The sequence below is a fragment of the Apus apus genome, chromosome 10 (assembly GCF_020740795.1).
Source record: "Apus apus isolate bApuApu2 chromosome 10, bApuApu2.pri.cur, whole genome shotgun sequence".
Taxonomy (NCBI): Eukaryota; Metazoa; Chordata; class Aves; order Apodiformes; family Apodidae; genus Apus; species Apus apus.
Genome location: NC_067291.1, coordinates 7,475,216 through 7,500,512, shown reverse-complemented (window position 1 = coordinate 7,500,512; position 25,297 = coordinate 7,475,216). Strand labels below are relative to the sequence as shown.

Here is a 25,297-nt window from a genome sequence, read left to right as displayed (position 1 = left end):
TTGTTACTTTTCTGTACATTTCTGGGGCTCAGTACCATTAAGAGATGTTTCAGGTGTAAAATCATCTAGTGAACTGCACAGAAGCTCTTGCTAGTGCTGATCCTCCCAATAACTTGTTTTGGAGCTTGCTCTCAGATCAGAGCTGATTCTTCATTGGTGATGTTAGCAGCTGTTGGCCTTTTTCATTGTAGTTCAAGTGTAGCAGAAAATGTATGCTGTATTTAATTAAATCTGTATGAGTGCATTAAGTTTCTAGATTTACTTTTTTATTGCTCTACATCCACTAAGTAAAAATGAACTAGTGGAAGAGGTTAAAACAAAGTGATGAAGCTGGGCAGTTTTGTTGCAACAGAATTGCTGCAGGCATTTCTGTGCTAGGATGGCCTCTCCCTGTCTGTTGTGAAAGGCTGGCAGATGGTACACAGTTAGAAGTCGACCTCAAAAAGTGAACGGGGAGTGAGCTTGTGCTCCAGTGTGTCAGCTTGGTTATTTGTATTTAGGTTATGATACCTTGAAAGAAGCAGATGAGAAGTGAAGTCACAGGGAGATGCTGGTTGGTTGGTTTGCTTTTCACTGGCTTAACGCCTACTGCTAAACATCTCTGATTTGTTAGCATTTGTTGTAGAGAGAATCTGAAACTATCCTGATTTTGTTCCATCACTTCTGTTAATGACAGACAATGGATGACAGTAGTGTGAGGCTGTTTTCTTCACCATGAAGTACAAAGGAATATTGTGCTCATCAGATTGTATGCAAAATCTGCATGTCCTGAAGCCTGCCTTGTCTTGCATAATAAAGGGCTACCAGAGAATTGTGTTGTCCCTGTTTGGGACTGGGCTTATTTTTATCTGTCAGTCTCTTTCTTCACTGTCATGGCTAAATTTAGAAGTGTCATTGGAAGCTGCAGCTAAGCATTTGAGGGCAGAATACGAAGATAAGCATAGATGGATTTTTCTTTTTCATTTGGATACATGGACAAGAGAATGAAAATGAGATAACATTGTAGAAATTTGTGACACTTTCCTGTCTTTGTGGCTTTCAACAGAGCTTGAGCAGTGTTTAGTCTTAAACTGTAATTGGTACTTTGGCTTTATATATCCTCAAACTCTTTCAGTTTTCTTGGTTTCAGTGCATCATAACCAAGAGGTGAAACTCTTTTTTTGCTTCCTAAGCAGGAATTCAGAAGCATAGCAAACAGTTTTTTCCCCAGCAAAAAAGTAGGCTGTAAAGAAGCCAGAAGGGGAATTTGCTCGTGTATGTGATGGAGAGAATCAAGAATCAAGCCGAAACTTGTGTCAGGCCTGGATCAAAGAATATGAGTGCAGTGAACACAGGGCTGTTGTGCACATTAAATCTAGGACAGTACCTACTTTCTCTGCTGAAGTGTTGCTGCCAGCCCACTCCCATCAGCGTAGCAGAGGTTGTGTCATAACAAATGTGGTTCACTTGCTACAGGTGGCTCATGTTACTCTTTATCAGCCTCTCCAACAATAATTGCTTGATTTTTGATTTGTGCTAATTAAGTGACACCTTCATTTGAAACAGCACTACAATGAAAACCACAGAAAGAATTTTACTGACTGCTGTATTTGTTGTATCTTATTTTCTTAGTGTATAAACATTGGTGTTCTGGGTACAGATTTCATTGATTAGATGTAACTGTATAATGTCCATCACTGCTATTTTTTGAAATAGCAGCTAAATTCTACATTTCAAGGAGTTTATAAGTTGGAATATGTTAAATGATGTTTCTTATTTAGCATCATGAACTTAAGAGAACTCATGTCTACGTCTTGGTGTATTTTCCCTATTTTAATAATATTTATATATGAAAGATGCCTAAGTGTAACCTGAGTTTCATGGGCCATAGGGGAATAGGAAAAAAAAAAACACATAAAAACCAGTTATCTTTGGTCAGAGCCCAGTAACTGAGCTGTTACCTGACAAAAGCTAACTTACGTTTTTTTATGTTTTTTTTTCCTATTCCCCTACAGCCCATGGAACAGCTCAGTATTGTAAATTTGTCATTTTACTGAACAGAAAATATGTGATCTAAGTAACAATGTGAATGTTCTTCTGCCTTATATAACTGGCAAAAGTTAATTGGATATTTCAGAAACCTCTGGAATGTGGCAGGTGAGGAAGAGATAAAGCTTCACTTAACTGATCTAGTTTTGTTTAAAAGTAGAGTTATTAGATGGTGTAGGTAAACAGAAGACCATGACTTAGCAAAATTTTAAGGCTGTATGAGTTCTAAACCCAGAATTGTGCTAATTGTTACATTAGGTGTTCTTTTTCCTCAACATAAGATAACTCCTTTGTGCTTCTGCTTCCAGTTTTGGGGCAGGGAGAAAGTATAAAATATGGGAGTATCTGACTTCATTTTAAGAACTGATGGAGATAGGTTAGGAGGCAAATAATCTCTCAATCAAATAATCTAAATCTTTATTTGCATAGTGTAAATAAAACCACGGGCAATAAAAAAAAACCCCAAACAGCTAAAAACTCATTTTCAGGGTTTGTTTTTATAGTATCTTTGCTTCACCTGTTTCATGTCACTTGTGCTACTTCCCGGGACAGAGACATAAACAGGATGCGTGGCAATTATCAAGTCTTTTGCAACCTTGGGGTGTAGGCTTCTGGTTTAAATATTTATTAATAAAGTAAACACAGTCTACATTTCTTCAGTACATGCTGTGTGATCACACGAAGTGCAGCATGGCTGTTGCTGCAACATAGGTAAAGGATGTTCCTGAAAGCTGCTGTGGTATTCATGTGCATCAGCATGATGTGTTCTTGCTGTTACCTTGGACTGTCATTTAACAGACTATGGGTACAAAGAAATACCCATTGCTTACGCTCAGATCAGCAGCTCACATTGGAAGGGACCTGACCACAATTTGAGGCAACAACTGTGCTTGTTCCAGTGCAGCAAGTGCATAGACAGGTGGGGAGTGAGGACTTCCCTGTACTCTAGAGCTGGCTGATATTTTGACCTTAAACAGCAGTGGTTAACTAATGTAATGAAATGTTCCATCCCCAAGTACTTTTCTTGTTAGCTTTGCAGTATTTGCTTTGTTATCATCATGGATTTGCTGCACTGCAGATCATGGTGGAGAAGGGCAAGGACCTTCTCAGAATAATATCTGGTTTCTGAGACTGGGTATGTATGGGACATAGAGGAAAACAACAAAAAGTATCTGACTTAAAAAACTCCATTTTATAGTCCTTGCAGATGTGGAAAATCCAGGATTTGTGGAAGAGGAAACATGGGTGAGAGAGGGTGTTATAGAGGAAGAACAGAGGATGAGGCAGAAAAGGAAAAAAAACACTAAAGAGAGAAAAATAAACAAAGATGGGTGGAAGTAGTTTAACAGAGGAGACAAACTGGTGGAAAATATACTCAATGCACAATCCATGATGCAGTTTTGTGGAGCAGTTTGAGAACTGAGCCATTAAGCAAGGTCTCCTTTAAAGGCAAAGGTGTATTAAAAACACAGTCAAAAAGCAAAGCAGCCCATTGCCCTGTCAACCCTACACTGAGCAAGGTTTTGTGATTGTAACCCTTCCTCTAGGAGAAGACTGCATCACATTAGCCCTTTTTTGCCAGGGCATATGCTGAACCCTGTAACAAGTGGTCATGGTGTGGAAATTAAGAAACAGGGAGTAGAAGGTAAGCACAGCTGCAATAGAACAGCAAGGGAAAAACCTAAAGAAATACAAGAGCAGTTATTTGTATAGCTGTTGGTTCACACAGCTTTAAATAAAGCAAGAACTGTACTGAAATTTTAACAGGTGCTTGCCTGGGGGTTGTGATGAGAAAGGAGGAATAAGGAGGGGATAAAAGCAGTATCCTGTATTTTAAGTAGCACATAGTAGAACTGGAACACTTAGCAGATGATGGAGATTCTTTTAATCTTCTGAAACAGAAGTGACAAAGGCATCTTGGGAGGCTTGTGCAAATACAGACAACAGGCAAGTTTAGCATTGTTGCAAAAGACATGCAACCAGTCTGGCTTTGCATATACTTAATCCTACATGTACTGCCCATTATGATGTAAATGTAAATCTGTTAATCTGTGAAGAATTCAAGTGCCATGGGTGATTCTCTAGCTGCAGACCCAGTGGTCTGAACTTGTAGGTCTTTGTTAGAGGGGAAAAAACCCTCCTACAAAGCATTCCTTAGGAATGTGTTTATAATATTCTAAAAATAAGGAACTTGGTCATAATTTTCATGCAGAACTCTGCAAACAGCACGCTAAACAATTCTGCTAATGTTTCAGAGGCACAAAGGATCTTGGTAGTTGATGGTATTCAGCTGTTCACATCATAAAAAATGAATTATCATAGGCAAAGGGTATGGATTTATGAACTCAGTGTCTGGTGCCTTAGTAACCTCTAAACAATCAAAGTAATTATTCATTTGGTTATCAGGAACATGGAAACTTGTATGTAATCCCTTTATTCAGATGTAGAGGAGGAGCCGCAGTGAAACTATCAAAGAAACTGTACAACTCTGGAAGCAAAGAAACATAAAGAAGTTGTGACTTGTGTTCCCATCTAGCTGTGTTTTTCAGTACTCTCAAAAAGTCAGGTGCCAGGTGTTTGTTTTTGGTTGGCATCCAAACAGCAAAACAAAAAGCCAAGTAATACATAATTATGAAACTTCTGATGATCAGGATACAAAGCTTTGCATATAATGTTTTCAAAGTGCAAAATGATACCCTGTATTGGTAGAGCTGGTTGCCCAATGTTTTTCCATTAAGTGGTTTTAAGGCTTTCTTTTTAAATGCTTGCTTATAGCTTTGTTGTTCTTTGCCTGAAAATTTCTTTATCAGGTGTGTCTGCTCTGTGACTGTTTCCCTCCCAGCCCTGCACTCACACACCCAGAGCCTCAGCAAAATGGTTAAGCTATTAATGATACAGTAAAGGAAAATGTGTAGATTTTACAAGGTTGAGTAAATCTGTCAATGCCACATGGGAGGGACACAGTATAAAATAAATGTCCATCTTTACCCATTCTTCTTAATGCAACTGGATTTTCCTGTTCCTTTTTCCGTTGTCCAAAGCAGTATTTATTCTTACACTGTCACCATAGTTGTGTTAGTTTGGCTGCTGAAAACTGAAAGTGCTACAGCTTTAGACTGCAGATGCCATCACTGTGAAGACTGGAGAGTCTCTGGGTTGCAGCTGCAGATAGATATAAAATGCTGAGCTTCATCTTTTCCAGCTTCTCTTTGGTGTCAGAGTATTTAGACACTGCTTAGACTCTTAGTTCAGTAAAGAATCTCAAAGTTCATCCGTTTTCATACAGTGTCATTCCTGAAAAACAAAACAAAACACATTCAAAAGTGAATGTAGTAAATATTCTCAGATTTGCACATATCCTGGTGTATCTGGCGTGAGAAAGAAATTCAGTAAAATTACCTGTAACTGATTTGTCCCCAGCACAACCTTTCACAGACTGTGCAAAGGTAAGCAGTAGCAGCTGTGTTTCTAAGGTTGTGTCTTTCTAACTTAATATTTAGAAAAAAAAAAAAAATCACTATTTTTAGGATCTAGCTTTGCAAATATTCAAAGTTAGGTAAGACTGTTTTTTGCCTCCTTTATAAAAGCCATAATGTGAATGTCTTCATCTAAGCTAGTTGTTTAAATTCTTTGTAATCAGGAAGATAACTTAGTACTTCTGGAGACTGACTCATTTCAGATGATTGCTACAGAAGTATGTTTCTCTTGGTTGATGAGGAGGGAAGCTAGGGGAGTTGTCAGGTCAGGTGGTTACACCTGACCATGCAGATATTTATTTACATGCTGAGGGAAATTACTCTTAGTGTTTGCGTGAGTATTTTTCTTACTAAGTGTATTGATGAGACAAGTAAGAGGAGTCTGTTGCAAAGAGTGCCTTTAAGTAAGACATATAATTATTACAAGTGCATTTTTTTAGTTTCTGCAGATCATTAAAATAACAAATGCAGGCACTTTTAAAACAGCCTTTCTATTTACCAGTCATGACCTGATTTCAAAGTTTTGTCCTCCTACAGTAGTTAATAACACTGGGATGCCCACATGAGTGCCATTTCATAGCTTTGCTTTGACTCTTACCATGTTAGTTCTACAACTAGAGAAATGTAAGAGAAATGCAGCCCTGAGATGAATGTTGGATTGCTTTGGGGGTCCTTGGTTAACTCTCAGTACAAACTGACATTCTACTTTATCTCAAAGATAAACAGATATTTTCTGTTTAAGAAACTGTGTGCAAGAACTCTGTGTAAGAACACTTAAACCGTTTTCCTACTTAGAAAGATTGGGACAGATAATCCTTAAGGTCCTGTCCAACCTGGCACTCTATGATTCTATGATCCTTGCCTAAAAGGTTTTAATTTCAGTTTCTTCTGATAATTTTTTATTAAGCTGGTGAATTTTTACATTTCCCATAGTAGTGACTTTGGGGGGTGAGGAACAGTTCTGTGCCTGTAAGAGCTGAAGGGAAACTGTGAGAGCTGACAATGCTCTGGAAGAATGCAGGGAAGTAACATGTTAGTGAATGAAAATAAGCCAGGATAACTTCTTCTCTTACATGCCTCCACCTCTCCTTGCACAAATCCAGTCGGTTGTCTCTAGCTGTACCTATATCACTTCCATTAAACCAGAGGAAATTAGACCTCTCTATCAGTTATAAACTGATGATTGTCTTCCCAAAACCATGAAAGTTTGGCCCTAAAACATTTGGGAACTAGTGTTCTTAGGTATTTGTGCTTTCACTCTATTTGACTGTCTCTCCTGGCCCTATGTTACTGTGTATTTGTTTGTTGATTTCTTTTTATTCTAGTACTTTAGAAGTAACTTTTTATTTTTTTACTTTTAAGGAGCTCTACCATGTACCAAATGGCATGTCTCCAGGGAAGCTCTCTCATGGAATGGTGTATGGCGTTGTGCACCGAACTGACAACAACCATAAGAGAGAAATGGTGGTTTATGGCTGGTCAGCTGATCAGCTGAAAGAGGAGATGAATTACATTAAAGAAGTGAGTTATGCTTTCAGCTTCAAAATTTGTCGAATACCTTTTCCATGTATTCATGTAGAGCTGGGAGTGTGTATGGGATGGCTGCTGTCTAGCCCAACACCAGGATTTGAACTGGAAATATACTATGAAGCCAAAGGCTTGCATTGTTAGTATTGGAGTTGGTAAAAAAAGCATGCTGTATACCTGGGAACTGTGTAGTCCAGACTCAAGGCCTCTGTGCCAAGTGATCCTTGTTAATGCTTGCTGACTGGGCAAGCAAACTGCCAAACTGATCTTGAGGTTCCTGTCCTGAAGCCTTCGTAATTTTTAATGTCATACAGAAGAGACTATGTCAGCAGTCACCTGAGAGGATAAAGTCTCTCCTCAGTTCCTCTGCTTCCCCTGCCCCCAAGCCCCCGAGTTTTGAAAAGACTCCTAAATTAGGTGACATAGTACAATCACTTGGGTATATTTTAGGGCAGCCTAAAATAGTCAGCCTAATATGGATGACTTTGTACTACTTTATCTGTGCATGCTCATTTATCTTAATTGGCAGAAGCTCTCCTGAAAGAAAAAAAAAAAAAAAGCATTTCTGATGCTGCTAATTTCTGTGCTTCAAACTCAGCATCTCTTTGCCTGTCAGTTCTTGGCTCTCAGGCTTTGGCAATAGCCCCCTGTGGGAAACTGTTCTTTTCTTCCCCACATAAGCCTAAATACCGCCTAATTAGTTGTGGGCAAATAATTTGACCTTCTCTTTCCATCCACCTTCATCACCCAGGAAGCTATTGGTCAATGGTTATCATGTTCCACTGATTCAAGTGCAAACTGAGTTGATAGAAAAGGGAGGAACAGTGAGTCAAGCCAGCAGTGTAAAAGATTGTAATTACATGTGCTCCTAACATCTGCCTGGTCTCTAGCTATCAGCACTTGCTTCTTTTTTATTACTCACAGTTTGGTAACTCCCAGCATTCACCACCCTCAGGTTTCTGCACTCACAGGTAGGGTTTGCCCCTCCTGCAGTGCAGGTCAGGCACACGAGCTGCCTCTGCTGCTGGTGTCCTGCCTGGGCAGTTCTTCTGCCCTGCTGGGCTGGTGCCAGGGATGGGTGAATTGGTGCATGGCAGGGCCAGCTCCCTGTAGGGGAGTGCACTGATTCTGGTACCTGGTGCAGATTCCTTGGACCAAGACCCATCTCCCTGCCCTTTTCTGTTCACAGCCAGCTTGTAGCATGGAGAAACATCTCAGACCAGGCAAACAGCATGTCTTGCTTGTGCGTTCAGGGTACTGATCCTTTCAGGAAAAAGTGGAAAAGACATGAGAAGGGATGTACTGGCCCTTGCTCTCCTGTCTTCTGGAAGCTGTGTTCAGCTATGCTAATTTGTGAACTTTGGTCTGCCAGATAAGTTTTGTCTTGAAAAGCAGTCTTAAACAAGAGTCTTCATCTTGTGCCACATATGTGCTGACATAAATAGATAAAAAAGGATGGTCCATGTCAAAACTGCTGACAGTTTCCTCTGTACCTGAGTCCAGTTTCACTTTGCAAAAGGGTGTGTGTCTGTGCATATGTGTGGGTAGGGACAGGGCAAGGGCTGCTTTCCTGAGGTGAAGTGCAGGAGCCACCTTGCTTCTCTGTTTCACTTCCTAAAGGAAGCATGTAGTCTGGGGTAGGCTCGTGCCTGCTCCTTGCATAGATCTGGTGGCCAGTGCCCCTCTTTTTGGGAAGGAGAGGGTGTGCTGTGGAGCTGCTAGAAACATTACTTCTTGTGTGAGACTCTACTGATGTTTTCACCATGCTCCTTCCCTAGGCCTATCCAGAGGTAAGCTCACTGCCCTAGATGATGTGCATTAAGTCTGTGTGTGAAAGAGATGAGGGGGGAAAAAAAGTGTCTGAATTATGTAGCTAGAAGTTATAGTGTAGGCAAACATTTAACTAGGGTTTACATTGTGTGCTCTTGAGAAGATTGGTTCTGTGCATGATTGCAATGTAATCCCAAGCTGGCTTCCAGCATGCTTTTTTTTTCCTTTCCTTTTCTTAGAAAGGCAAAGTATAATTTACATCCATATTTCTTAAATAAAATAAAATGGAGTACTCTGTTCAGGATTTTAAATTACATTGATATATTTATGCTAATATATTGTTTAGCCTAGAGCTAAGAGCCTAGAAGTCCTAAATTAAAGGTTTTATCCTTCAAAGGATACTCAGGGAAAAAACATCAACCACTGCAAAAAGTATGAAAGTATATTTAATCCATGTGTGGATTTTTTTTTCAGAAATAAAACATTATAGTCTCAAATTAATTTTAATTCCTTTAGTGATCAGTTTAGAATGAGTTACAGATAATTTAACTGAAATTCATTATTTAAATTATTATTTTACATGTGTCTAAGTGTGTACAGAAGAGTAAATTGCTGTTGATGAAAAGGTAGATTAAGAATGGAAATTACTGAAAGTAACAATGAAGGACATAGCAAAAAAAATAATTTCCTATACAAACAGAATCATCAGTAAGTTTATTAAAGGCATTTGATTTTTCTGACACCAGGTGAGAGCAACTCTGGAAAAAGTAAGAAAGAAAATGTATGGTGAATATGATGAAATGAAACGAAAAATACAGCAGCTTACGAATGAACTGAAAGTAAGTACATTCCTTTGCAGGGAAAGCACATGAGAGTAACAGTCCGAGTGTCTTTTTTTTTTGCTTTAGCAGGACAGTAGTTTCTCAAACCACTCCAGTTAATTGTTTTAAGTGACATCTATACTTTTCTATTTATCTTTCCCTCCAGGAAGGTAAAGCAGGAGAGGGGTGCTTTTGCCTGCCTTTTACCTGCTTGGAAATAAGAGAATTATCTTGGTAGGACTGTCTGTGTGTATTGGTAATTAGTGGAGATGCTTGTACCAGTAAGTTCTAGGTGAATTGAATAAACAGATCATGTAAGCATAAGAAGTCATGTGCAGCTTTGTTGGTGTCATTTCTACAGACTTTGCTCTGTATTACTGTCTTAACACTATAGTACAACAAGTAGCAATATTCTTTAGTATTAAAATGCATGATAGTTCTAAAAATTACTTACGTGTTAGTTCTTGATTGAACCTTTCAATGGTTATTCGATGACCTCTCTTTCTTCTGACATGCTGCTTTAGCAATAAAAGCTGCTGCAGTCTGTGGAAGTATCCTTCACATTAAACTGCTGAGTTCTTTGGTCCAAAAAATCTCCCTGAAAACTTGCTGTGGATTTTATATTCAACATTGATTTTCACACCCCTGGTTCAGATGAAGCTTTGCCAATTAAACGTATTTTGACTTCAAGGGACCCTGACTTGTGCCTTTCTGCCATCCTCATTTGGACACTGTCAGTTCCCTATGTGCTGTACTATGTATAAAGATCAGAATTTGCTGTTAAACTGGTACTTCTATTCTGTGGCAACTAGTCTCAAAAAAACCCCACCAAAAACCAACCAAACAAAAACCACGCCAAGAAAAACCAGCAACCCAAACAAAACAGGACCAAAAACCACCCTGACTTGAGAGGAGGGAGGAGAGAAAGCTGAATTTTTGTAAACTGTGTTAAATATTCTTCATGATGCCAGCAAGGTGAGTTCCCCACCCAGTATGCATGTAGGCAAATGCTGATTCAGATGCAGTGTTGTCATCTTTGCTGCTTACTGAGACGCAGTGACAATTTTCTGCACTTCCAGATCTTCTGTCAGACCAGTAGAAATACTGCACGAGTCTGAACATCTCTCTTAATTATGGGTTTCTGACCAGCTCTGACAGAATCTCTAGTTGTGAAGCACATTAGCAGTTTATGAAGCACTGCTTCTGACACAAAAGGCACATGATGAGACACCTTCCCCACTTTTTTAATGCTTTAGAGTGCCTGAAAGAAAGCACAAGGGTTTTTCTACCTGTTTATAATTTCCTCATTTGTTTAGTTGGGTTTTGGTTCTACATGGCTGCCATCTTTCATGCTATTTGGTGATCCTGTTCAAAATCCTTTATATACTCCTTGCTTTGGCTTTGAATCACTATGCTTTTGTCCATCAATTTCCAGGACTACTTTTTGTTCATGAAGTTTGTTTGAAGTTTGTACTTCCAATATCCTGCCCTGAACAGTATGCATTGTCACACAGGTTATCTTGTAACTTTCTTAATCCATCCAAAGCATTTCTGCTTTTGTTTGTTAGTTTGTTTTTACAAGAGCACATGTTTATAGACGGTTAACAGTAACTACTTGGCTTCTGCTCCCTATGCTGACCTAATCTGTGTGTGACTTCGTTACTAAACCCTAATTGTTCTTCATATCAGTCCCCTTGTGTTCTTGTGTTTTTATCAAGAAACAAATCTGATCCATCTAAGAACATGAGTTGGGCTGGCCTCCATTAGTAACATTTTTTTCTCTTTATTATTGGATGGTTCATAGTAATTTACACTGTCTGGGTTTTGATCTCTTCTTAAATGATGTCATTGAAAGCCTTTTTTTCCACTCTCTAGTTTTTAAGCGTGTGTGTGTGTGTGTACATAACAGAAGATAACAATTTTGCACAAAACAAAGCTCTCTTCTGACTCCTACCTGCTTCATATTGTTTCATTCTTAAGTCTTGATGTTTCTTCTTCGTGTACCTGATCAGTTCCTTCTTAACTAAGGCTGTTCTGCAGTTCACCCAAAGCTTTCTAGATTTCCTAATTTCTTGCATTCTTCTGCTTTTCTCTCTGGCTTTTTACAATCTGCCCACTGTGTTTATATACATTTTCTGAATAGCTATTTGCCAAGTGTCCTCTTGTCCTTTTAAAAAGAACAGGTTTTACAGTGATTACACACTAGCAATAAACATAAATACTTGTGCCTTATTTCTTTTAGCATATTTGGATTCTAAGTTTTGTTTGTTTGTTTCTGAGGTATAAGAATATGGTTTGAGGCCTGTATATTTTAAGCATCCTAGTAGTGTGAAAATTAACCGTGGGATCTTTCTCTTCTGTAGCTCCCTTTGAAAGAATAGGTCAACTTGATCATTATTTTATATGAAACTTTTTTTTTTTTTTTTTCCCTGCTCAGGTGACAAATGCTCATCAAGAATCCTTAGAGAATCATGTGCGAGTGCAGGCTGCAGCCTTAGATAGCTTTAGTGAAATGAACAGCTCCTTGACATCAGCATCCATAGACTTGCAGGTACATTTTTAATAGCTGTTTCACAGCTGACAACTGCCTTTTCTAACATGGATTTAAGCATAAACCCTGGACGACAAATACCAATTCTAACCCTAAACAATCCCATAAAGGACTGTCTTGGATATCTAAGGCAGGTAATTTAGGAAACTAAGGGAAAAAAATTCCAACACCTGTATTTATTAAAAATAGTGTATAATAAAGAGATACTGATCAGCAAACTAATGCCACTAGTCATGTCTCTATGAAATTACCCAAGGTAAAAATGTGACTTGTTCTGTATTGTGAAAAGTGGTACATCTGACTGATTCCTGCCTTCACTGCTTACCAGAAATAGAAGTGGCATGTTTGGATTCTAAAGACTTGTGAGATTTTACAAGCCTGTGAAATGCAGGGGAGGAGAGAAAGTGGGAATTAATTTTCTGTTTTAAAGACTTCCAAATTCCCATGTATCCGAGCCGAACAACTTAGCGTTCCTCATTTCTTGTATGTCACCGTTTTTCTGTCTAGTGCATTTAATATGTACAGCACGACCCCTGGAGAGAAGAAGGGAAGATTGTTTGGAGTAACATTCATACTGAAATATATCCCTGTTTCTTTCTTTTTCTTGTAGTGTTCCAGGACTTGATTTCACTGAGCATGTTCCTCATGGAAATACCTTCTAGCAGACTAAATACAAGAAAAGCCATAATTTTAAATGTTAAAACTTGCAAAACTGTTCATGCTTCATTGACATATCAAGAAACTTTTAAATGCTCTGTCTGTTCCGTAATCTCTTGACTGTATTAGTTCACCAAGTAATTTGTGATTTTTAATATGTGGTTTGCTTCTTTCTCCTAGAAAACTCTAGTGGATGTTACACTGGAGAACACTGACATAAGAGAACAAATAAGGAATTTAAAACATACACATGAACAATCTATGGAAAAGCTGAGAGAGAAGCAAAAGCAACTGGAAACAGCACAAATTGAAAATCAGTTGCTGAAATTAAAGGTATGGTATATAAACTCCCCTAAAAATACTGCACAGTAAGGATATTAGGAGTATGTTAAATTAATTCCTTGGCCTTATCTGTAAAGGGTTCTTCATTCTTTGTGCCTTCATCATTTCCTAGAGCTGACCTATTCCAGTGAACCAATACTGTTTTAATAACAAAGAATCTCAGCTGGCAGCAGTCAGTCTTTCCATAACATGGGATGACCATTCAGGGATGTTGGTAGGTGAAAATTTAAACCATTATATGGTTACTAGGGTCCATTGCTGTAACTTAAGGAATATTGTAACTCTAACAGCCCTATAAGAATTTGTTGGTATTAAATTTGTTTATTTGGTATTGCATAATTTTTAATAGATTACCTGTTACATCTTACAAGCATGTGGTCAGTATGTGCTCTAACAGCAAGTCTCTATAGAGAATTAAGCTATTTATTTCAGAAAAACACAAGGAAATAAAATACAGACTGGAAGGTTTTGTATGCCAGAAAGCTCGACCATTTTCTCCCCTCAGCTGCCAAATGTGTTCCTTAAATCTCATTTGCAAAAAAAAAAACAAGCCAAAACAAAATCAAAACACCAACCAAAAAAACTCTTCCTAAAGAAAACCTTTGTCCTCCTCATAATTGCTCCAAATAGACTAATTTGGATATAGTACTTTACCAGAATTTCCAATGTGAAATTGAGGTGACTGCTGGTTTATTAATGCTTAGTTTTGTCAAAGAAATTGTTCTTTATGGCTCTTTAGTGACTTGCATTCATGCCTAATGAATGGTTAAATGAGAAAATATTAATGTGTGTATTTCAGCTTCATGTTCTAGTTTTGTAGTGAAGCTTTACAGGCTATAAAAGTAACTGTATTTTTACCTGCTGTTGTCAGCAGGAAATAAAAAGAGGGAAAACCACTTAAAGTAAGAAAGCAAAGCTGATGCAATTAAGATTTTAAAACCGATTATTTTGACTTTACTATAATTTTAAGGATGTGCACCAACAAGTCAGGGAAAGGTATGTCTGCTTCTAAAGGCAGAGAACTGCAGGTTAAGTCCCAGTTCAACTGAATGCTTAAGGATTTGTTTATTTTCAAGCATGTCAAGGTCTGTAGAATACATGCCTTGCCTTAATGAGGGAAAAGTTTAAATTTTGCCCTCAAAGTTGCAGTTTTATTACAAAGTTAGTGGATAAAATACCTCTTTGCTATCTTTGAAAGTTAAACATAAAATTGTGTATCAAAGATGCCAAGACTTTATTCCAGGGGTGAATGTAAGAGTATGCTGTGGAGTCTGGGAGGTAAGCATTTGAAAAGCAGCAACTACCAAATGCCATGATCATTTTCTGGATAGGAGAAAACACCCACGTAGCTCATTAAGTAGCTTCAGTTTATTCGTACAATCATAACAATAACTGAGGTTGAAGATGTTGCTTAAGAGTACTGCAACAGATGCCCTGATGTATCTACCTTTTTATGCTTGTTTTTACTGTCCTCGTTGCTCAAGCTATAAGTAAAGAATGATGGAGAGACAGTGTCAGAGATCACAGAATCATAGAAACATGGACTGCTGAGTTGGAAGGGACCCATCAGGATCACTTGAGTCCAACTCGTGTCCCTGTGCAGGGCACCCCAAGAATCACACCATGTGCCTGAGAGCATCATCCAAACCCTTCTTGAACTCTGGCAGGCTTGGTGCTGTGTCTACTTCCCTGGGGAGCTTGTTCCATTGCTTTTCCTGTTACCTAACCTAAACCTCCCCTGATTCAGCTTCCTGCTGTTTCCCCAAGTCCTGTCATTGCTCACAGGCGTGAAGAGATCAGTACCTGCCCCATCTTCTCCCCTTGTGAGGAAGCTGTAGACTGCAATGAGGTCACCCCTCAGCCTCCTCTTCTCCAAGATGATAAATCCAAGTGACCTCAGCCACTCCTCATAAGTCATCCCTTCCAGATCCTTCACCATCCTTGTGTGGATGCCAGTTCAGTGTATCTTAAGGACTCCAGGTTTTGATTGTTGGCTTTTTATGAATGATATGGTCCTTTCAGACTTCCTACGTTGTACTGAAACGTAATTTAATTCTGGTCCCTCTCACAAAGTGCAGGTCACTACCATTGCCCCAGTGTTAGTCTAGGTGAGATGCGAAAGAGGGCAACTACAGCACAAGTGGAGTCCATCAAAGCTCAGTCTCTTTTATCCTACAGGGTAGTAAAACATCTTGTTCCCACTGTACAAGATAAACACAAGGGTTTAATAAATTTTTTCAGTCCGTTAAATAAAAATAACCCAATCTAACCCTCAAAACCTTAACCATCAGAACCAGCTAGACTGTAGCTGTGTAAACTGTAGTGATCAGTAGGGAACACTGTATTGTTCTCCCAGGTTATGGTATATTCTTCTTTTTCCTAGACATTTTTGTAGCACCCACAGCATATCACTATAACCTTGTCTGATTTACAGTGTCTCTAGTAAGAGAAGTAAGTCCTGGACTAGCTATTTTACTTTGGTTTTATTAGGGTGTATAGAGTAGGTGGGTTTAAGCTGTGAATATCCTATCTAGTTTTTAATCACCAAGGGTGTGGTTCAGTCAGTGTTTGGAGGCAACATAAGGGGGAAATCCTGTCTCTGAATTACCATTCCTGCCCTCTTCCCTGTAGCAGTAGTAAAGTTTCTGGTCCCGTGGTTAAAAATTAACCCTTCCACACCCCTGACTATATGAATTTCACATCTAATTGTTCCCTGATCTGCTTTTCTCATTGGTCACCCCAATTCTTGTGCCCACACAGTATGTGAAAAAGCAGGAGAGAGGAGGAGGAAGGTACAGCTGTGTCTTCTAGTTAACAACACATACTTTGGTCCAGCTCAAAGTACTTACTGCTTTGAGTGTTCATGTCATTCAGTAACAGGAGCTGAGCCTAGAGCATCTCTAAGCTACGCTTCTGTAAAACGAGGGGAGGCAATATCTTTTTCAGTGGGGATGAAACTAGGTTACTTGGAGGCTATTATGGAAGGGTTCAGTAAAGACACATAGCCTGATCTTGGATAAGCAATGACTAGTTAAATTCAGTCAACATGAAACTTGATGAAACAGTAATTTCTGCAAATTTGGATGGCCTGTATACTGGCAGTGTTGAGAATGAAAATCTGCTTCAAATCTGTAACAAGGTGGAGCTGAAGTTCAAAGTGTTACTCTAACATCATGTGAACTCCATTTTTCCTGCTGTCAGCAGTTCTGTACTGACATTCATCCTTTCCCCTCTCATAGGTGGAATCATCGCAAGAAGCAAATGCTGAAGTCATGAGAGAGATGACAAGAAAACTGTACAGTCAGTATGAGGAAAAAATGCGAGAAGAGGAGCAGAAACATAAAGCTGAGAAAGAAATCCTCCTTGTATGTACCACCAGTCTGTAAGAGTGATGCTTAGCTTGGGAGCCCTTTCTCAATCACTTAATACTCCAGAGTTGACATCTGTTTCTTCACACCTGTCTCAGTGACTAGTCATGCCACAGTTACTAAGCTTTCCAAGCTTTTACGGTTGTAGGGCTGAGAACAGAATGTGTTCAAACTCAGTAAGAGTAATGATCATGTAGATTGCAAAATCTGAAATGGAGTAAGTTGGGTTTTTTAACTTCTAATTCTCTAGAAAAAAGGAAAATATAATGTCCAATTTCAGTTGTAGTTTAAGAATGGGAGGGAGAACAACTTCATTGAGCAAAAGTTTTACCTGTCCTCTGGTTTCCCTCCACCCTCAAGTAAAACCTTTCTATGAGTAGTTTGTCATTACATTTTTCTAATTGATAAAGCTAGATAATGACTGAGATTGAAGGTAGATTCCGCACTCTATTCATATTGTTTTGTACGTAAGGAAAGTAAAACGCTGAAGTAAACGCTGAAAGTAAAACCCAAACTTTGGTGTATAAAATGCTGTGTTCTGCAATAGCTTATTTTCCTTATGCTGTTACTTCATAGCATCCTAAGAAGGGAAAACAAATATCTGAGAAATGGGTGAAAGTTTATCTCAGATTTTCTTAATGGTACTTTACAAGTACCTGTGCACTTCAAAGTGCCTCAAAGATTTTATTCTCTACAGTTCACATTTAGGGTCAGAATTATTCCAGACTTCTGGGCAGGTGTAGTGAAAAGCTTTGAGTTCTGCTTCAAAGCTATTAGCCTCCTTCTATGGTGTAAAAAAATAAAATAAAATAAAATCCTCAGTTATATATTGTATGTTAATGTGACCGTGAATATTCTTATTTGAAGGAAGAAACAAATCGGCTTCTGAAGGCTATTGAAGAGGCAAATAAGAAGATGCAGATTACAGAAACAAGCATACAGGAAAAAGACCAGAGGATTGGTGAGCTGGACCGGCTGATTGAATGCATGGAAGAGGTATGAGAGTTAGTTAAGTGCTGCCTTTGAATACAGAAGCCCATGGAGGAAATTTGAACATTTTAAAATTTTTGTTGTGTGTCTGCTGCTCCATTCCCTGGTCAGTGACATACCAATACCATTGCTGTTTGCATCTTACTTAGTTATTGAATCCCTATAATGAAATGGACTTGGACTACCAGAGAGACACTGTGATTAATGGTTCTTTTATGTTTCTGCTGGTCTTTACTATCAGGGCTGCCTAAAGTGTCAAAATTTACCTAATAAATAAGCTGGGTTTTTTTAAGGAAAGAGTTAAAAAAGACCATTCAGTCTTTATTCAGTGTGCAAAGTATCCTGAGCCTAATGAAGTAGTAATCATAAATGATTCAAAGTCACTTAGAAATGCTGTTGGTAGCTCCACTAAAATGTCCAATGTAATATTTTGAGGAGAGAAGGAAAGTAATTTTTACTGCCTTTTATTACAAACTTAGGTTCTTCCTTTCCTGCTAGCATTAAAAAACTATTAATCATTCCTCTCCCTGGCTAAGTATTCCCTACCACACTCTAATTGAGAGCACTTTTTTGACAGTTTACATTTAAAGCTCTGAAAGACAAAAATGCTTTGAGACTTTTATCTCTTGTGACACTGGCAGCACTACCCTAAAACTAGTTGTAGCAGTTTTTGCATCACTTCTTTTTATTTCCTGCTTATCCTTCATCTTTTTTTATGGACTTTGCTCCAGGGCAAAGCTCAGAGTAGTAGTCAGATTATTATTAAAGATTGTTAAGCCTAAGAGTATCACAGGACACCTCCTGAATCTGAATCTCATTTGTTGAAACTTTTTGAATATCTGAAAAAGCTTTCTATCTTTTGTCTCAAAGAGTTATGTTGAAATTTCCTCTTCATTTTCTGGTATAATTCACCTAGCTCAGAAATAATGTTATTGTTTAGTCCTTAGGCTGAATAGTGTCACTCTATTGTCCAATATTTGCAAATCTATTAGTAGAACTAGTGATTACACTGATAATCATTCAGCTTAAGATGCCCTTTTAGTAGCTCCATTAATTTCATCTGAGTTTCAGACTTGTAACTATTATGCAGTGAATAAAGGATTGCAGTGTAGTTCTCAAGTACAGATTAGTTGATTGTTTTATTTGCTCTTATCTGGCTGATGCTTCCAGACTAAAACTGAATGGTTCTGTTAAATTCCCATTAAAGTGAGTAGCAGACTCCTCTGTTATTTCATGTTGACTCAGTCCCCAAGTCCTCATAGATCTTCGTAAGTACTTTGCAAGTGGCCACCTAAAAATAAACAAGTGTTTTAGGGAAGAAGACAGAGCAATACTTTTCATCTCAGCCTTGGATTAAGAGATCTTTTTGGAGGGTTGACATGGAAAATTTCACATAGCTGTAGTTAAAGATTGTAATGACTCATCTTTTTATTAAAAAAAAATCAGTTTCAAGTACAACTGTACATCTCTGAATAGGTAATTGAGAACTCTGATCTTGTTTCCATGCATAGCTGGGAATTTGGTGTTATTATTATGCATTCTGTGTTCCTTGGCTATAGGAAATGCATTAATTTTGTTTAATCTGTTTCTATTTTAATTTCACAAATGATCTTTTGAATTGCACTGAAATATGCTTTGGAAAGCCGTTACATTTTGACACATGGAAAACTGAAGGATAATATTTTTTGCTTAGGAACGTCACCAGCTGCAAAAACAACTTGAACTAAATGAAATGCAGATATCTGGAGCAAAATCTGAAAACAACTCTGACAGTGACAGGTGAGATATGTCTTGTCTGTGGAACTTCTAGCATTGCTAGGAAATTTCAGAGGCTCGTGCTTTTGTTTTTGAACACACCTTAATTTTGCTTTTTCTACCTTTTAAAACTGCAGTTTGGTAGGGATTGTCCATCTGAATGTAAGTTTATTTACAAATAAAACATCAAGAAGATTAACTTTTGCAACAAAAGCCACTTTCATGCACCTTTCTTGAAAAGTTGTTTGCAAACATGGAGAGTTAGGCATTTTAGATGGAACAAGTTGTGATGTATTTCTGGGTGGCATTTTTCTTACATGTACATTCCCAAATTTGGTACAGTATGATCCTGACTATGAGTACTTTCATTATTTCCTTCTAGACTGCTCAATGCAGTTTTAAAAGAAAAGGCCTTTTGTATCCTGTATTAAACTGTAGGATGTATGCATTGAAAAGGTGAATTCTTGAAGAGAGAAAGAGTTTTGCCTGTAACTGCCAGACATGTCTTTTTTTTTTTTTTTTTTTTTTTTTATAAAACAAGGAAGGTAGGGAATATATTTGAGGGTTGGAGGGAAAGGTTTACAGATGTGGTGCAAATTAACAGATGCACTTGAACAAAATGAAGGTGTGGAAGAAATCTGTCTTCCACGTGTAGCATCACAGTGCAGAAATAAGCTATGAAGTCATCTGGGGAATGTAAGGGGAGTGTTATTGGCACTGAGACCTCTGTGACTGGTTGTCTCAAAAGCATGAGGCTTAAAAGACAGATCTAGTGGTGTAGTGGCACCTGGATGTGCTGTTTCTGCCCACATGTGGCATGTGCATCCATTATGACTTCTTTGAGACTGACAGAGCATCATGACCAGGCAAAAGAAAGCTTCAAGCAAAGCCAGAGGCAAAGTTTCAAGAGCAATCTATCCAGCACTGAAATAGTGTCACTGCCATTGGAGTGAAAATTGCATCTGCCACTCAAAGGTTTATATGACAGTACTCGAGTAGCTAAAGATTAATTGTAAGGAGAGACTGTATAATTGTACTTGATTACTACTTATATTTCTGTGGCACCCAGAAATTCAGTTTTAAGGTCTTGGCATCCTGCTGTTCTGTAGGGAGCATAAGCATAAAAGGAGGTCCCTGCCGAGAGCCATCTCACTGCCTAGTTGTATTGATTTGTCACCAACTTACCCAGTTCAGTGCAATGAGAGTTTTTCAGAGCATCCTGTTAAAATAATAATTTCTGATTTATTTATTTATATTCCGAATATTTAAATAATAAATTCTGAATTTTTCAGTGAGAGACTACATATATATATATATATATATATGTTACAATTGCCCTCAAAATGTAAATTGCAGTTTTGTGAGACCTTAATGTACAGGATTGAGAAACCTGCAACAATGTATTGATTTTTTGAGTCCCTGTCAAAGTGCTGCAGTTACAGTTCTGTGCAGTACTTCACTATGAGAGACCCTCTCTGTGGGCAGTGGTGTACAATTTCAGTCACTCACTGCAATCATGTAATACAGTTTGCCATCTGCTTCGTTGCCTTAGAATGGTTGTTCTATTTGTAGCTTCAACAGTTTCTTCTGCTGTGCATGGAACAAGATGAAAAAAGCCTTGTTTTTTATTCTCTTCCTCCCCTTCTCAGATTCTGTCCAGTCCTGAACCTAGGAGTACAGAAGTTTCTTTTTTAAGCAAATGATTGCTTTCTTTGAAGAATTTCAATAATTGTATATTTATATAAAAATCGAGGCTCCCATGGCCAATATGCCAAAAACTTATTAAAAAGCTTCCTTCTTGTTTCTTTCCATATTCTAAAACTACTTTTCTGGCAAACTGTCAAACCAACTTGTGTCAGGAGTTCTGTGGATGTTCAATTTCTGTGTTAAACAGAATTGAAGAAATCTGTTTTGCAGAATCTGTCTGAAGAGTCATACATACAAAAGTGAGACAGCTGTAACAATCCCTGCTGACTGTTGATAAGTTAATACTACTCCAGTTAGCATTCTGCTACTGCTGGCAGATATGCCAAGTCCTTGACTCAAGGCTTCCCTGTAGCAGGAGAGCTTTTAAAAGGATGCCAGCAGATGTACTTCCTGGCTTTTATTTAGTATATATTTCCAAAACATTTGCAGGTGGTAGTAAGTCAGGATACATGTGTCTTTCTGATGATAAAGATCGAGTTGTCTAAATGCCTTTCACTTCAAGGAAAACCAGACATCTTAAGGAAGTGAGCTTTGTCACATTGTTTAATTGTCAGCACTTCAGGCTCTGAGTAAGCACACCGGTATGCAAGACAAAGGTGAGTTAACTTGGGTGGAGATTGCCACTTTGACTTACCATTAAAATGTACTTTAGACAAATTCACATCTCTCAGTGGAATCTGACTTACCTACTCCTTGAATATTGTTCCTGATATATGGAGGGATTGTGCTTATACTGCACAGCTCCCCACTGAGATGCTGAATTCTGCCTTGTTCTGCATAGGTCACAGCACCTGGAGGAGGTGGCAGCCAGCCTAAGAGAGCGAATCAAACATCTAGATGACATGGTCCACTGCCAACAGAAGAAAGTCAAGCACATGGTCGAGGAGGTGAGATCTAGCAAAACAGTTCTCGGTCTTTTGGGAACACTGATTCTTTTAGTACATAATGCAAAGAAGTCTCGGTTCTGTGTGCAGTTCCCTCACGCTGCCTTAGTTATAAACACAGTGGAGGGTGAGTTAGGCAACTGGAGCTAGTGAAGCAGAAAGACTAGGAAAAAAGCAGTTTAATCCGGTGGCTGTACGTTATATATTGGAATCTTTAGGCAGACATTAATTCTGGAGCCCCTCATGGTATTCCAGGAAATACAACATACAACTTCCAACTTAATTTGAAGCACTCAGAGGGTAACTGAAGAAACAATGCAGACTGGTCTTTGAGGCTCTCCTTCCTCTTTCCTGTACAAAAGTGGAAGGCAGAACCTGACTTCTTTCTTTTGCTTTCTTGCTTGCTTTCTGTCTGTCTGTCTTTCTGTCTGTCTTTCTGTCTGTCTTTCTGTCTGTCTTTCTGTCTGTCTTTCTTTCTGCATTTACAATGTGCTAGTACAGGATTTCTGATCAGACATGGGGATTTTCAGTTTTTATCAAGGTGGTATTTTTATAAATGTATATTTTTATGTATATATTTACCTATTTCTGTTTTGTTTTATAAGACTCTGATGTAGTCCTGCTGTATGATCAGATGTGTGATACTGAGTGCCTTTTACACAGAGGGATGCAGAAGTATCTCTTTGCATTAAAGTTCTGTCATATCATCAGTATAGAAGACTGGTATAAAGTCTTGAAGTTTTGTTCAGCTTGCCATCTGCACTATTCTCAAGCATCATAGCAGGTGCTCTAGAACTGAGCCAACTGTCTTAATACCATTGTGTTCTGTTAAGGAAAACTTCTCCAATTTAGTAATCCAGTCCATCTAACTAATGGATTATGGGAACAATTATTTAATCTGTTTTGTATCTCTGTAAGCCAACCATCATCTCCTGTTCTAACAAAAAGTTCTAAAGGACTTGTCATTTTGTTACGTATGTGGCAACCCACATGATTCTAGTAATACATGTGAGGATGGTGGCCTAAACTTGCCTCTTTATTATTAAATCTATTTCAAACTTCTCCATGTAATGACCTCTAGTGGGCTGCATTGGGATAACAAATACTTTCAGTTCCATGGAGTGTTTGGGCAAAAATGGGTCCAGTACAGGCCCCTGATCATTTAGTTTGCTGATTCCTTGCAATGTATCTCTGCTGGTGCCTTCATGTACACAGAAAGCCCTTCTAGATCTTTTAGTTGTCCTATTTAACCAGTAGAATGTTAGGTGACCAAATCAGTACTTAACTGTCAAATATGTCTACTTTAATTGATGTCTACCTGCTTTTCAAAATCAGTTATATCTCTGTAAAAATCCTTGACTGACATGTAGCCACAGGGGGATATGTTTTTTTCTCTCTCCTTTAGTCCTTGTGTGTTTTAATTTTTTGTTTTAATTGCATTTCCTTGAGAACTGCAAGAACACATGTGGCTACATCTTTCTTTTCACTAGCAAGCTAACAGAAGGCTCCTGTGACAGAGGTTTGATCAGGACAGATGGTACCAAATACATTAGGCACTTAATGATTTTTAATTTTGTGCTATCTGTGGTTTGTGTTTGTACTGTGTTTGAGGAAATACCTACAATATAGTTGGCATGTACTATTTTAAACTGGGCTCTTTTAATTAAAGGCCTAAAAATAGCAGCTTTAGTAGAACAGAGAAAAGTAGCCATCCACCATCGGGAAGATAAAAGGATTGCAGTTGTGTATGCCCTGAACTATCCACACATGTGGTATTTTCATTATTTTGTGCTCTTCTCTACACAAATATTAGAAAAGTATTTTTAGGCTCATTTTAAGCAAAACTTACCAACTATGCCATAGAAGCTGAGAAATTGACAACAAAAATATTTCTTAAAAGGTAGGCTGTTGAGAAGGAATGCTGTCTGAGAGACTCCTCTGGAGTTAAGTGAAAATTAGTGAGCAGAAACATGAAACATACTTTCTAAAGTAAGCAGGAAAGATGTAATTGCACTCCTATTAAAAGTCCCAGAAAATATGTTAATCAGGGTGTATTTGAACACGTCCTCTCTACATTGAATTTAACTGAATGCAGAATGTAATGGCTAGAGGAACATCTAGGGAAGTCTCATCAAAACCTGCCATGTTACTCATTATTGCAATACTTTCATGGCTGGTATTTGTAAACTAACATTCCATCTTAGTGTTTATGAGGGTATTGTCATGATCAATAACTTGCATTTAAATAACATACTTGAGAAAGAAAGAATGATCAAAGTAGCTAGAAAGTCTGCTTTCTGAATCCTTAGCTTCTCTCTTGCATGAGAATAGACTGAGAACAGGCAAACCTGGGAAACTCAGAAGAGAAGTGGAAAATGGTCACATGGTCAAAATTGTCTGCAGTGCTTTTGTTAGAAGTTGCTGCTGGGTGAACTAGTTGAGAATGATGGTTAAGCCTATGCTTGCTTGATTACAGGATGAGCTTTATTTAGTAATAATCTTGGTGTATTCAGATAGATCTGAACTATAAATGAGGGGCTTATTCTTTCAGTGTAAACCACAAGGGGTTTATGCTGTTATCATCTCCAATTTAGACACAGTGCAGCTACAGAAATTAACATCATTTCAAAGGGGTGCTGAGCAAACAAGAAATGCTGCTTCAAATGCATATAGAGAACTGTTGAAATTGAACAAGTACGGAGATGAGCCTGCTGGCTAAGAAATCACAAAATAGATTGCTCTTCAGGCCTTTTTAGGCAAAGATGATGGATCATTTGCAAGTAACAGATGCAGGGCATTCCATAAGAGAACAGCAAGCAGTCAGGAGGAAATGAGAGAAGCAATAAAGTGGAGTTTTGTGATGCATGAGGCAGTTCTAACCCCTGTGGTCAGTCCTAATCTAGACATGCATGAAAGGGGATACTGGCAGAGAAGCACCAAATGTAGGAGGCCGTGGAAGAAAAGAGTATGAAAGTCTTCCTTTTCACAGGACCCACCTTGTTGGATGCTGAATGCAGTAGATATATGACCTGTGGAATTAAGCCCAGGCAGGGAACAGTCACAGTTCAGTGTGCTTCTACTTGTTAGGAAAGAAATAATTTGCTTCTAACTTTTTTTATCTGAAGATAAATCCTTCAATCTCAGGCATTAATAGAACTTTTTTCAACTTGACCTAGTCAGACCACTCATTAAACTAAACAGCAGCATGGAAAATAATTTTCAGAAGAAAATAAATGGAAGAAATAAAATGGAAGCTTGCTGGAGTCAGTGACCTTCAACAGCTCTGTGTTAGATCCCATGCACATCCACTTTTTAGCTTTGTAGGGATTCTCTGCTGAGAGAGCCAAGATTGCAGCCCATTAGGGCACCAGCTGGACAGAACGTTATCCTGCATAGCCTCATGTTCTTGTTAGAGAGACTG

The 25,297-nt window shown here is 38.3% G+C and overlaps 1 protein-coding gene across 3 annotated transcripts in view; it reads left to right on the top strand.

Moving 5' to 3' along the window:
- Nucleotides 1-25,297, top strand: part of MYZAP (myocardial zonula adherens protein) — a 188,397-nt gene that overhangs the window by 12,362 nt on the left and 150,738 nt on the right. For all 3 annotated transcript variants that reach the window (XM_051629014.1, XM_051629011.1, XM_051629012.1), the window contains exons 3-10: nt 6,867-7,025; nt 9,548-9,640; nt 12,060-12,173; nt 13,011-13,163; nt 16,412-16,537; nt 17,408-17,536; nt 19,224-19,309; nt 21,774-21,879. In XM_051629014.1, the coding sequence (XP_051484974.1) occupies nt 6,867-7,025; nt 9,548-9,640; nt 12,060-12,173; nt 13,011-13,163; nt 16,412-16,537; nt 17,408-17,536; nt 19,224-19,309; nt 21,774-21,879 (966 nt within the window). The remainder of the gene's footprint in view (nt 1-6,866; nt 7,026-9,547; nt 9,641-12,059; nt 12,174-13,010; nt 13,164-16,411; nt 16,538-17,407; nt 17,537-19,223; nt 19,310-21,773; nt 21,880-25,297) is intronic.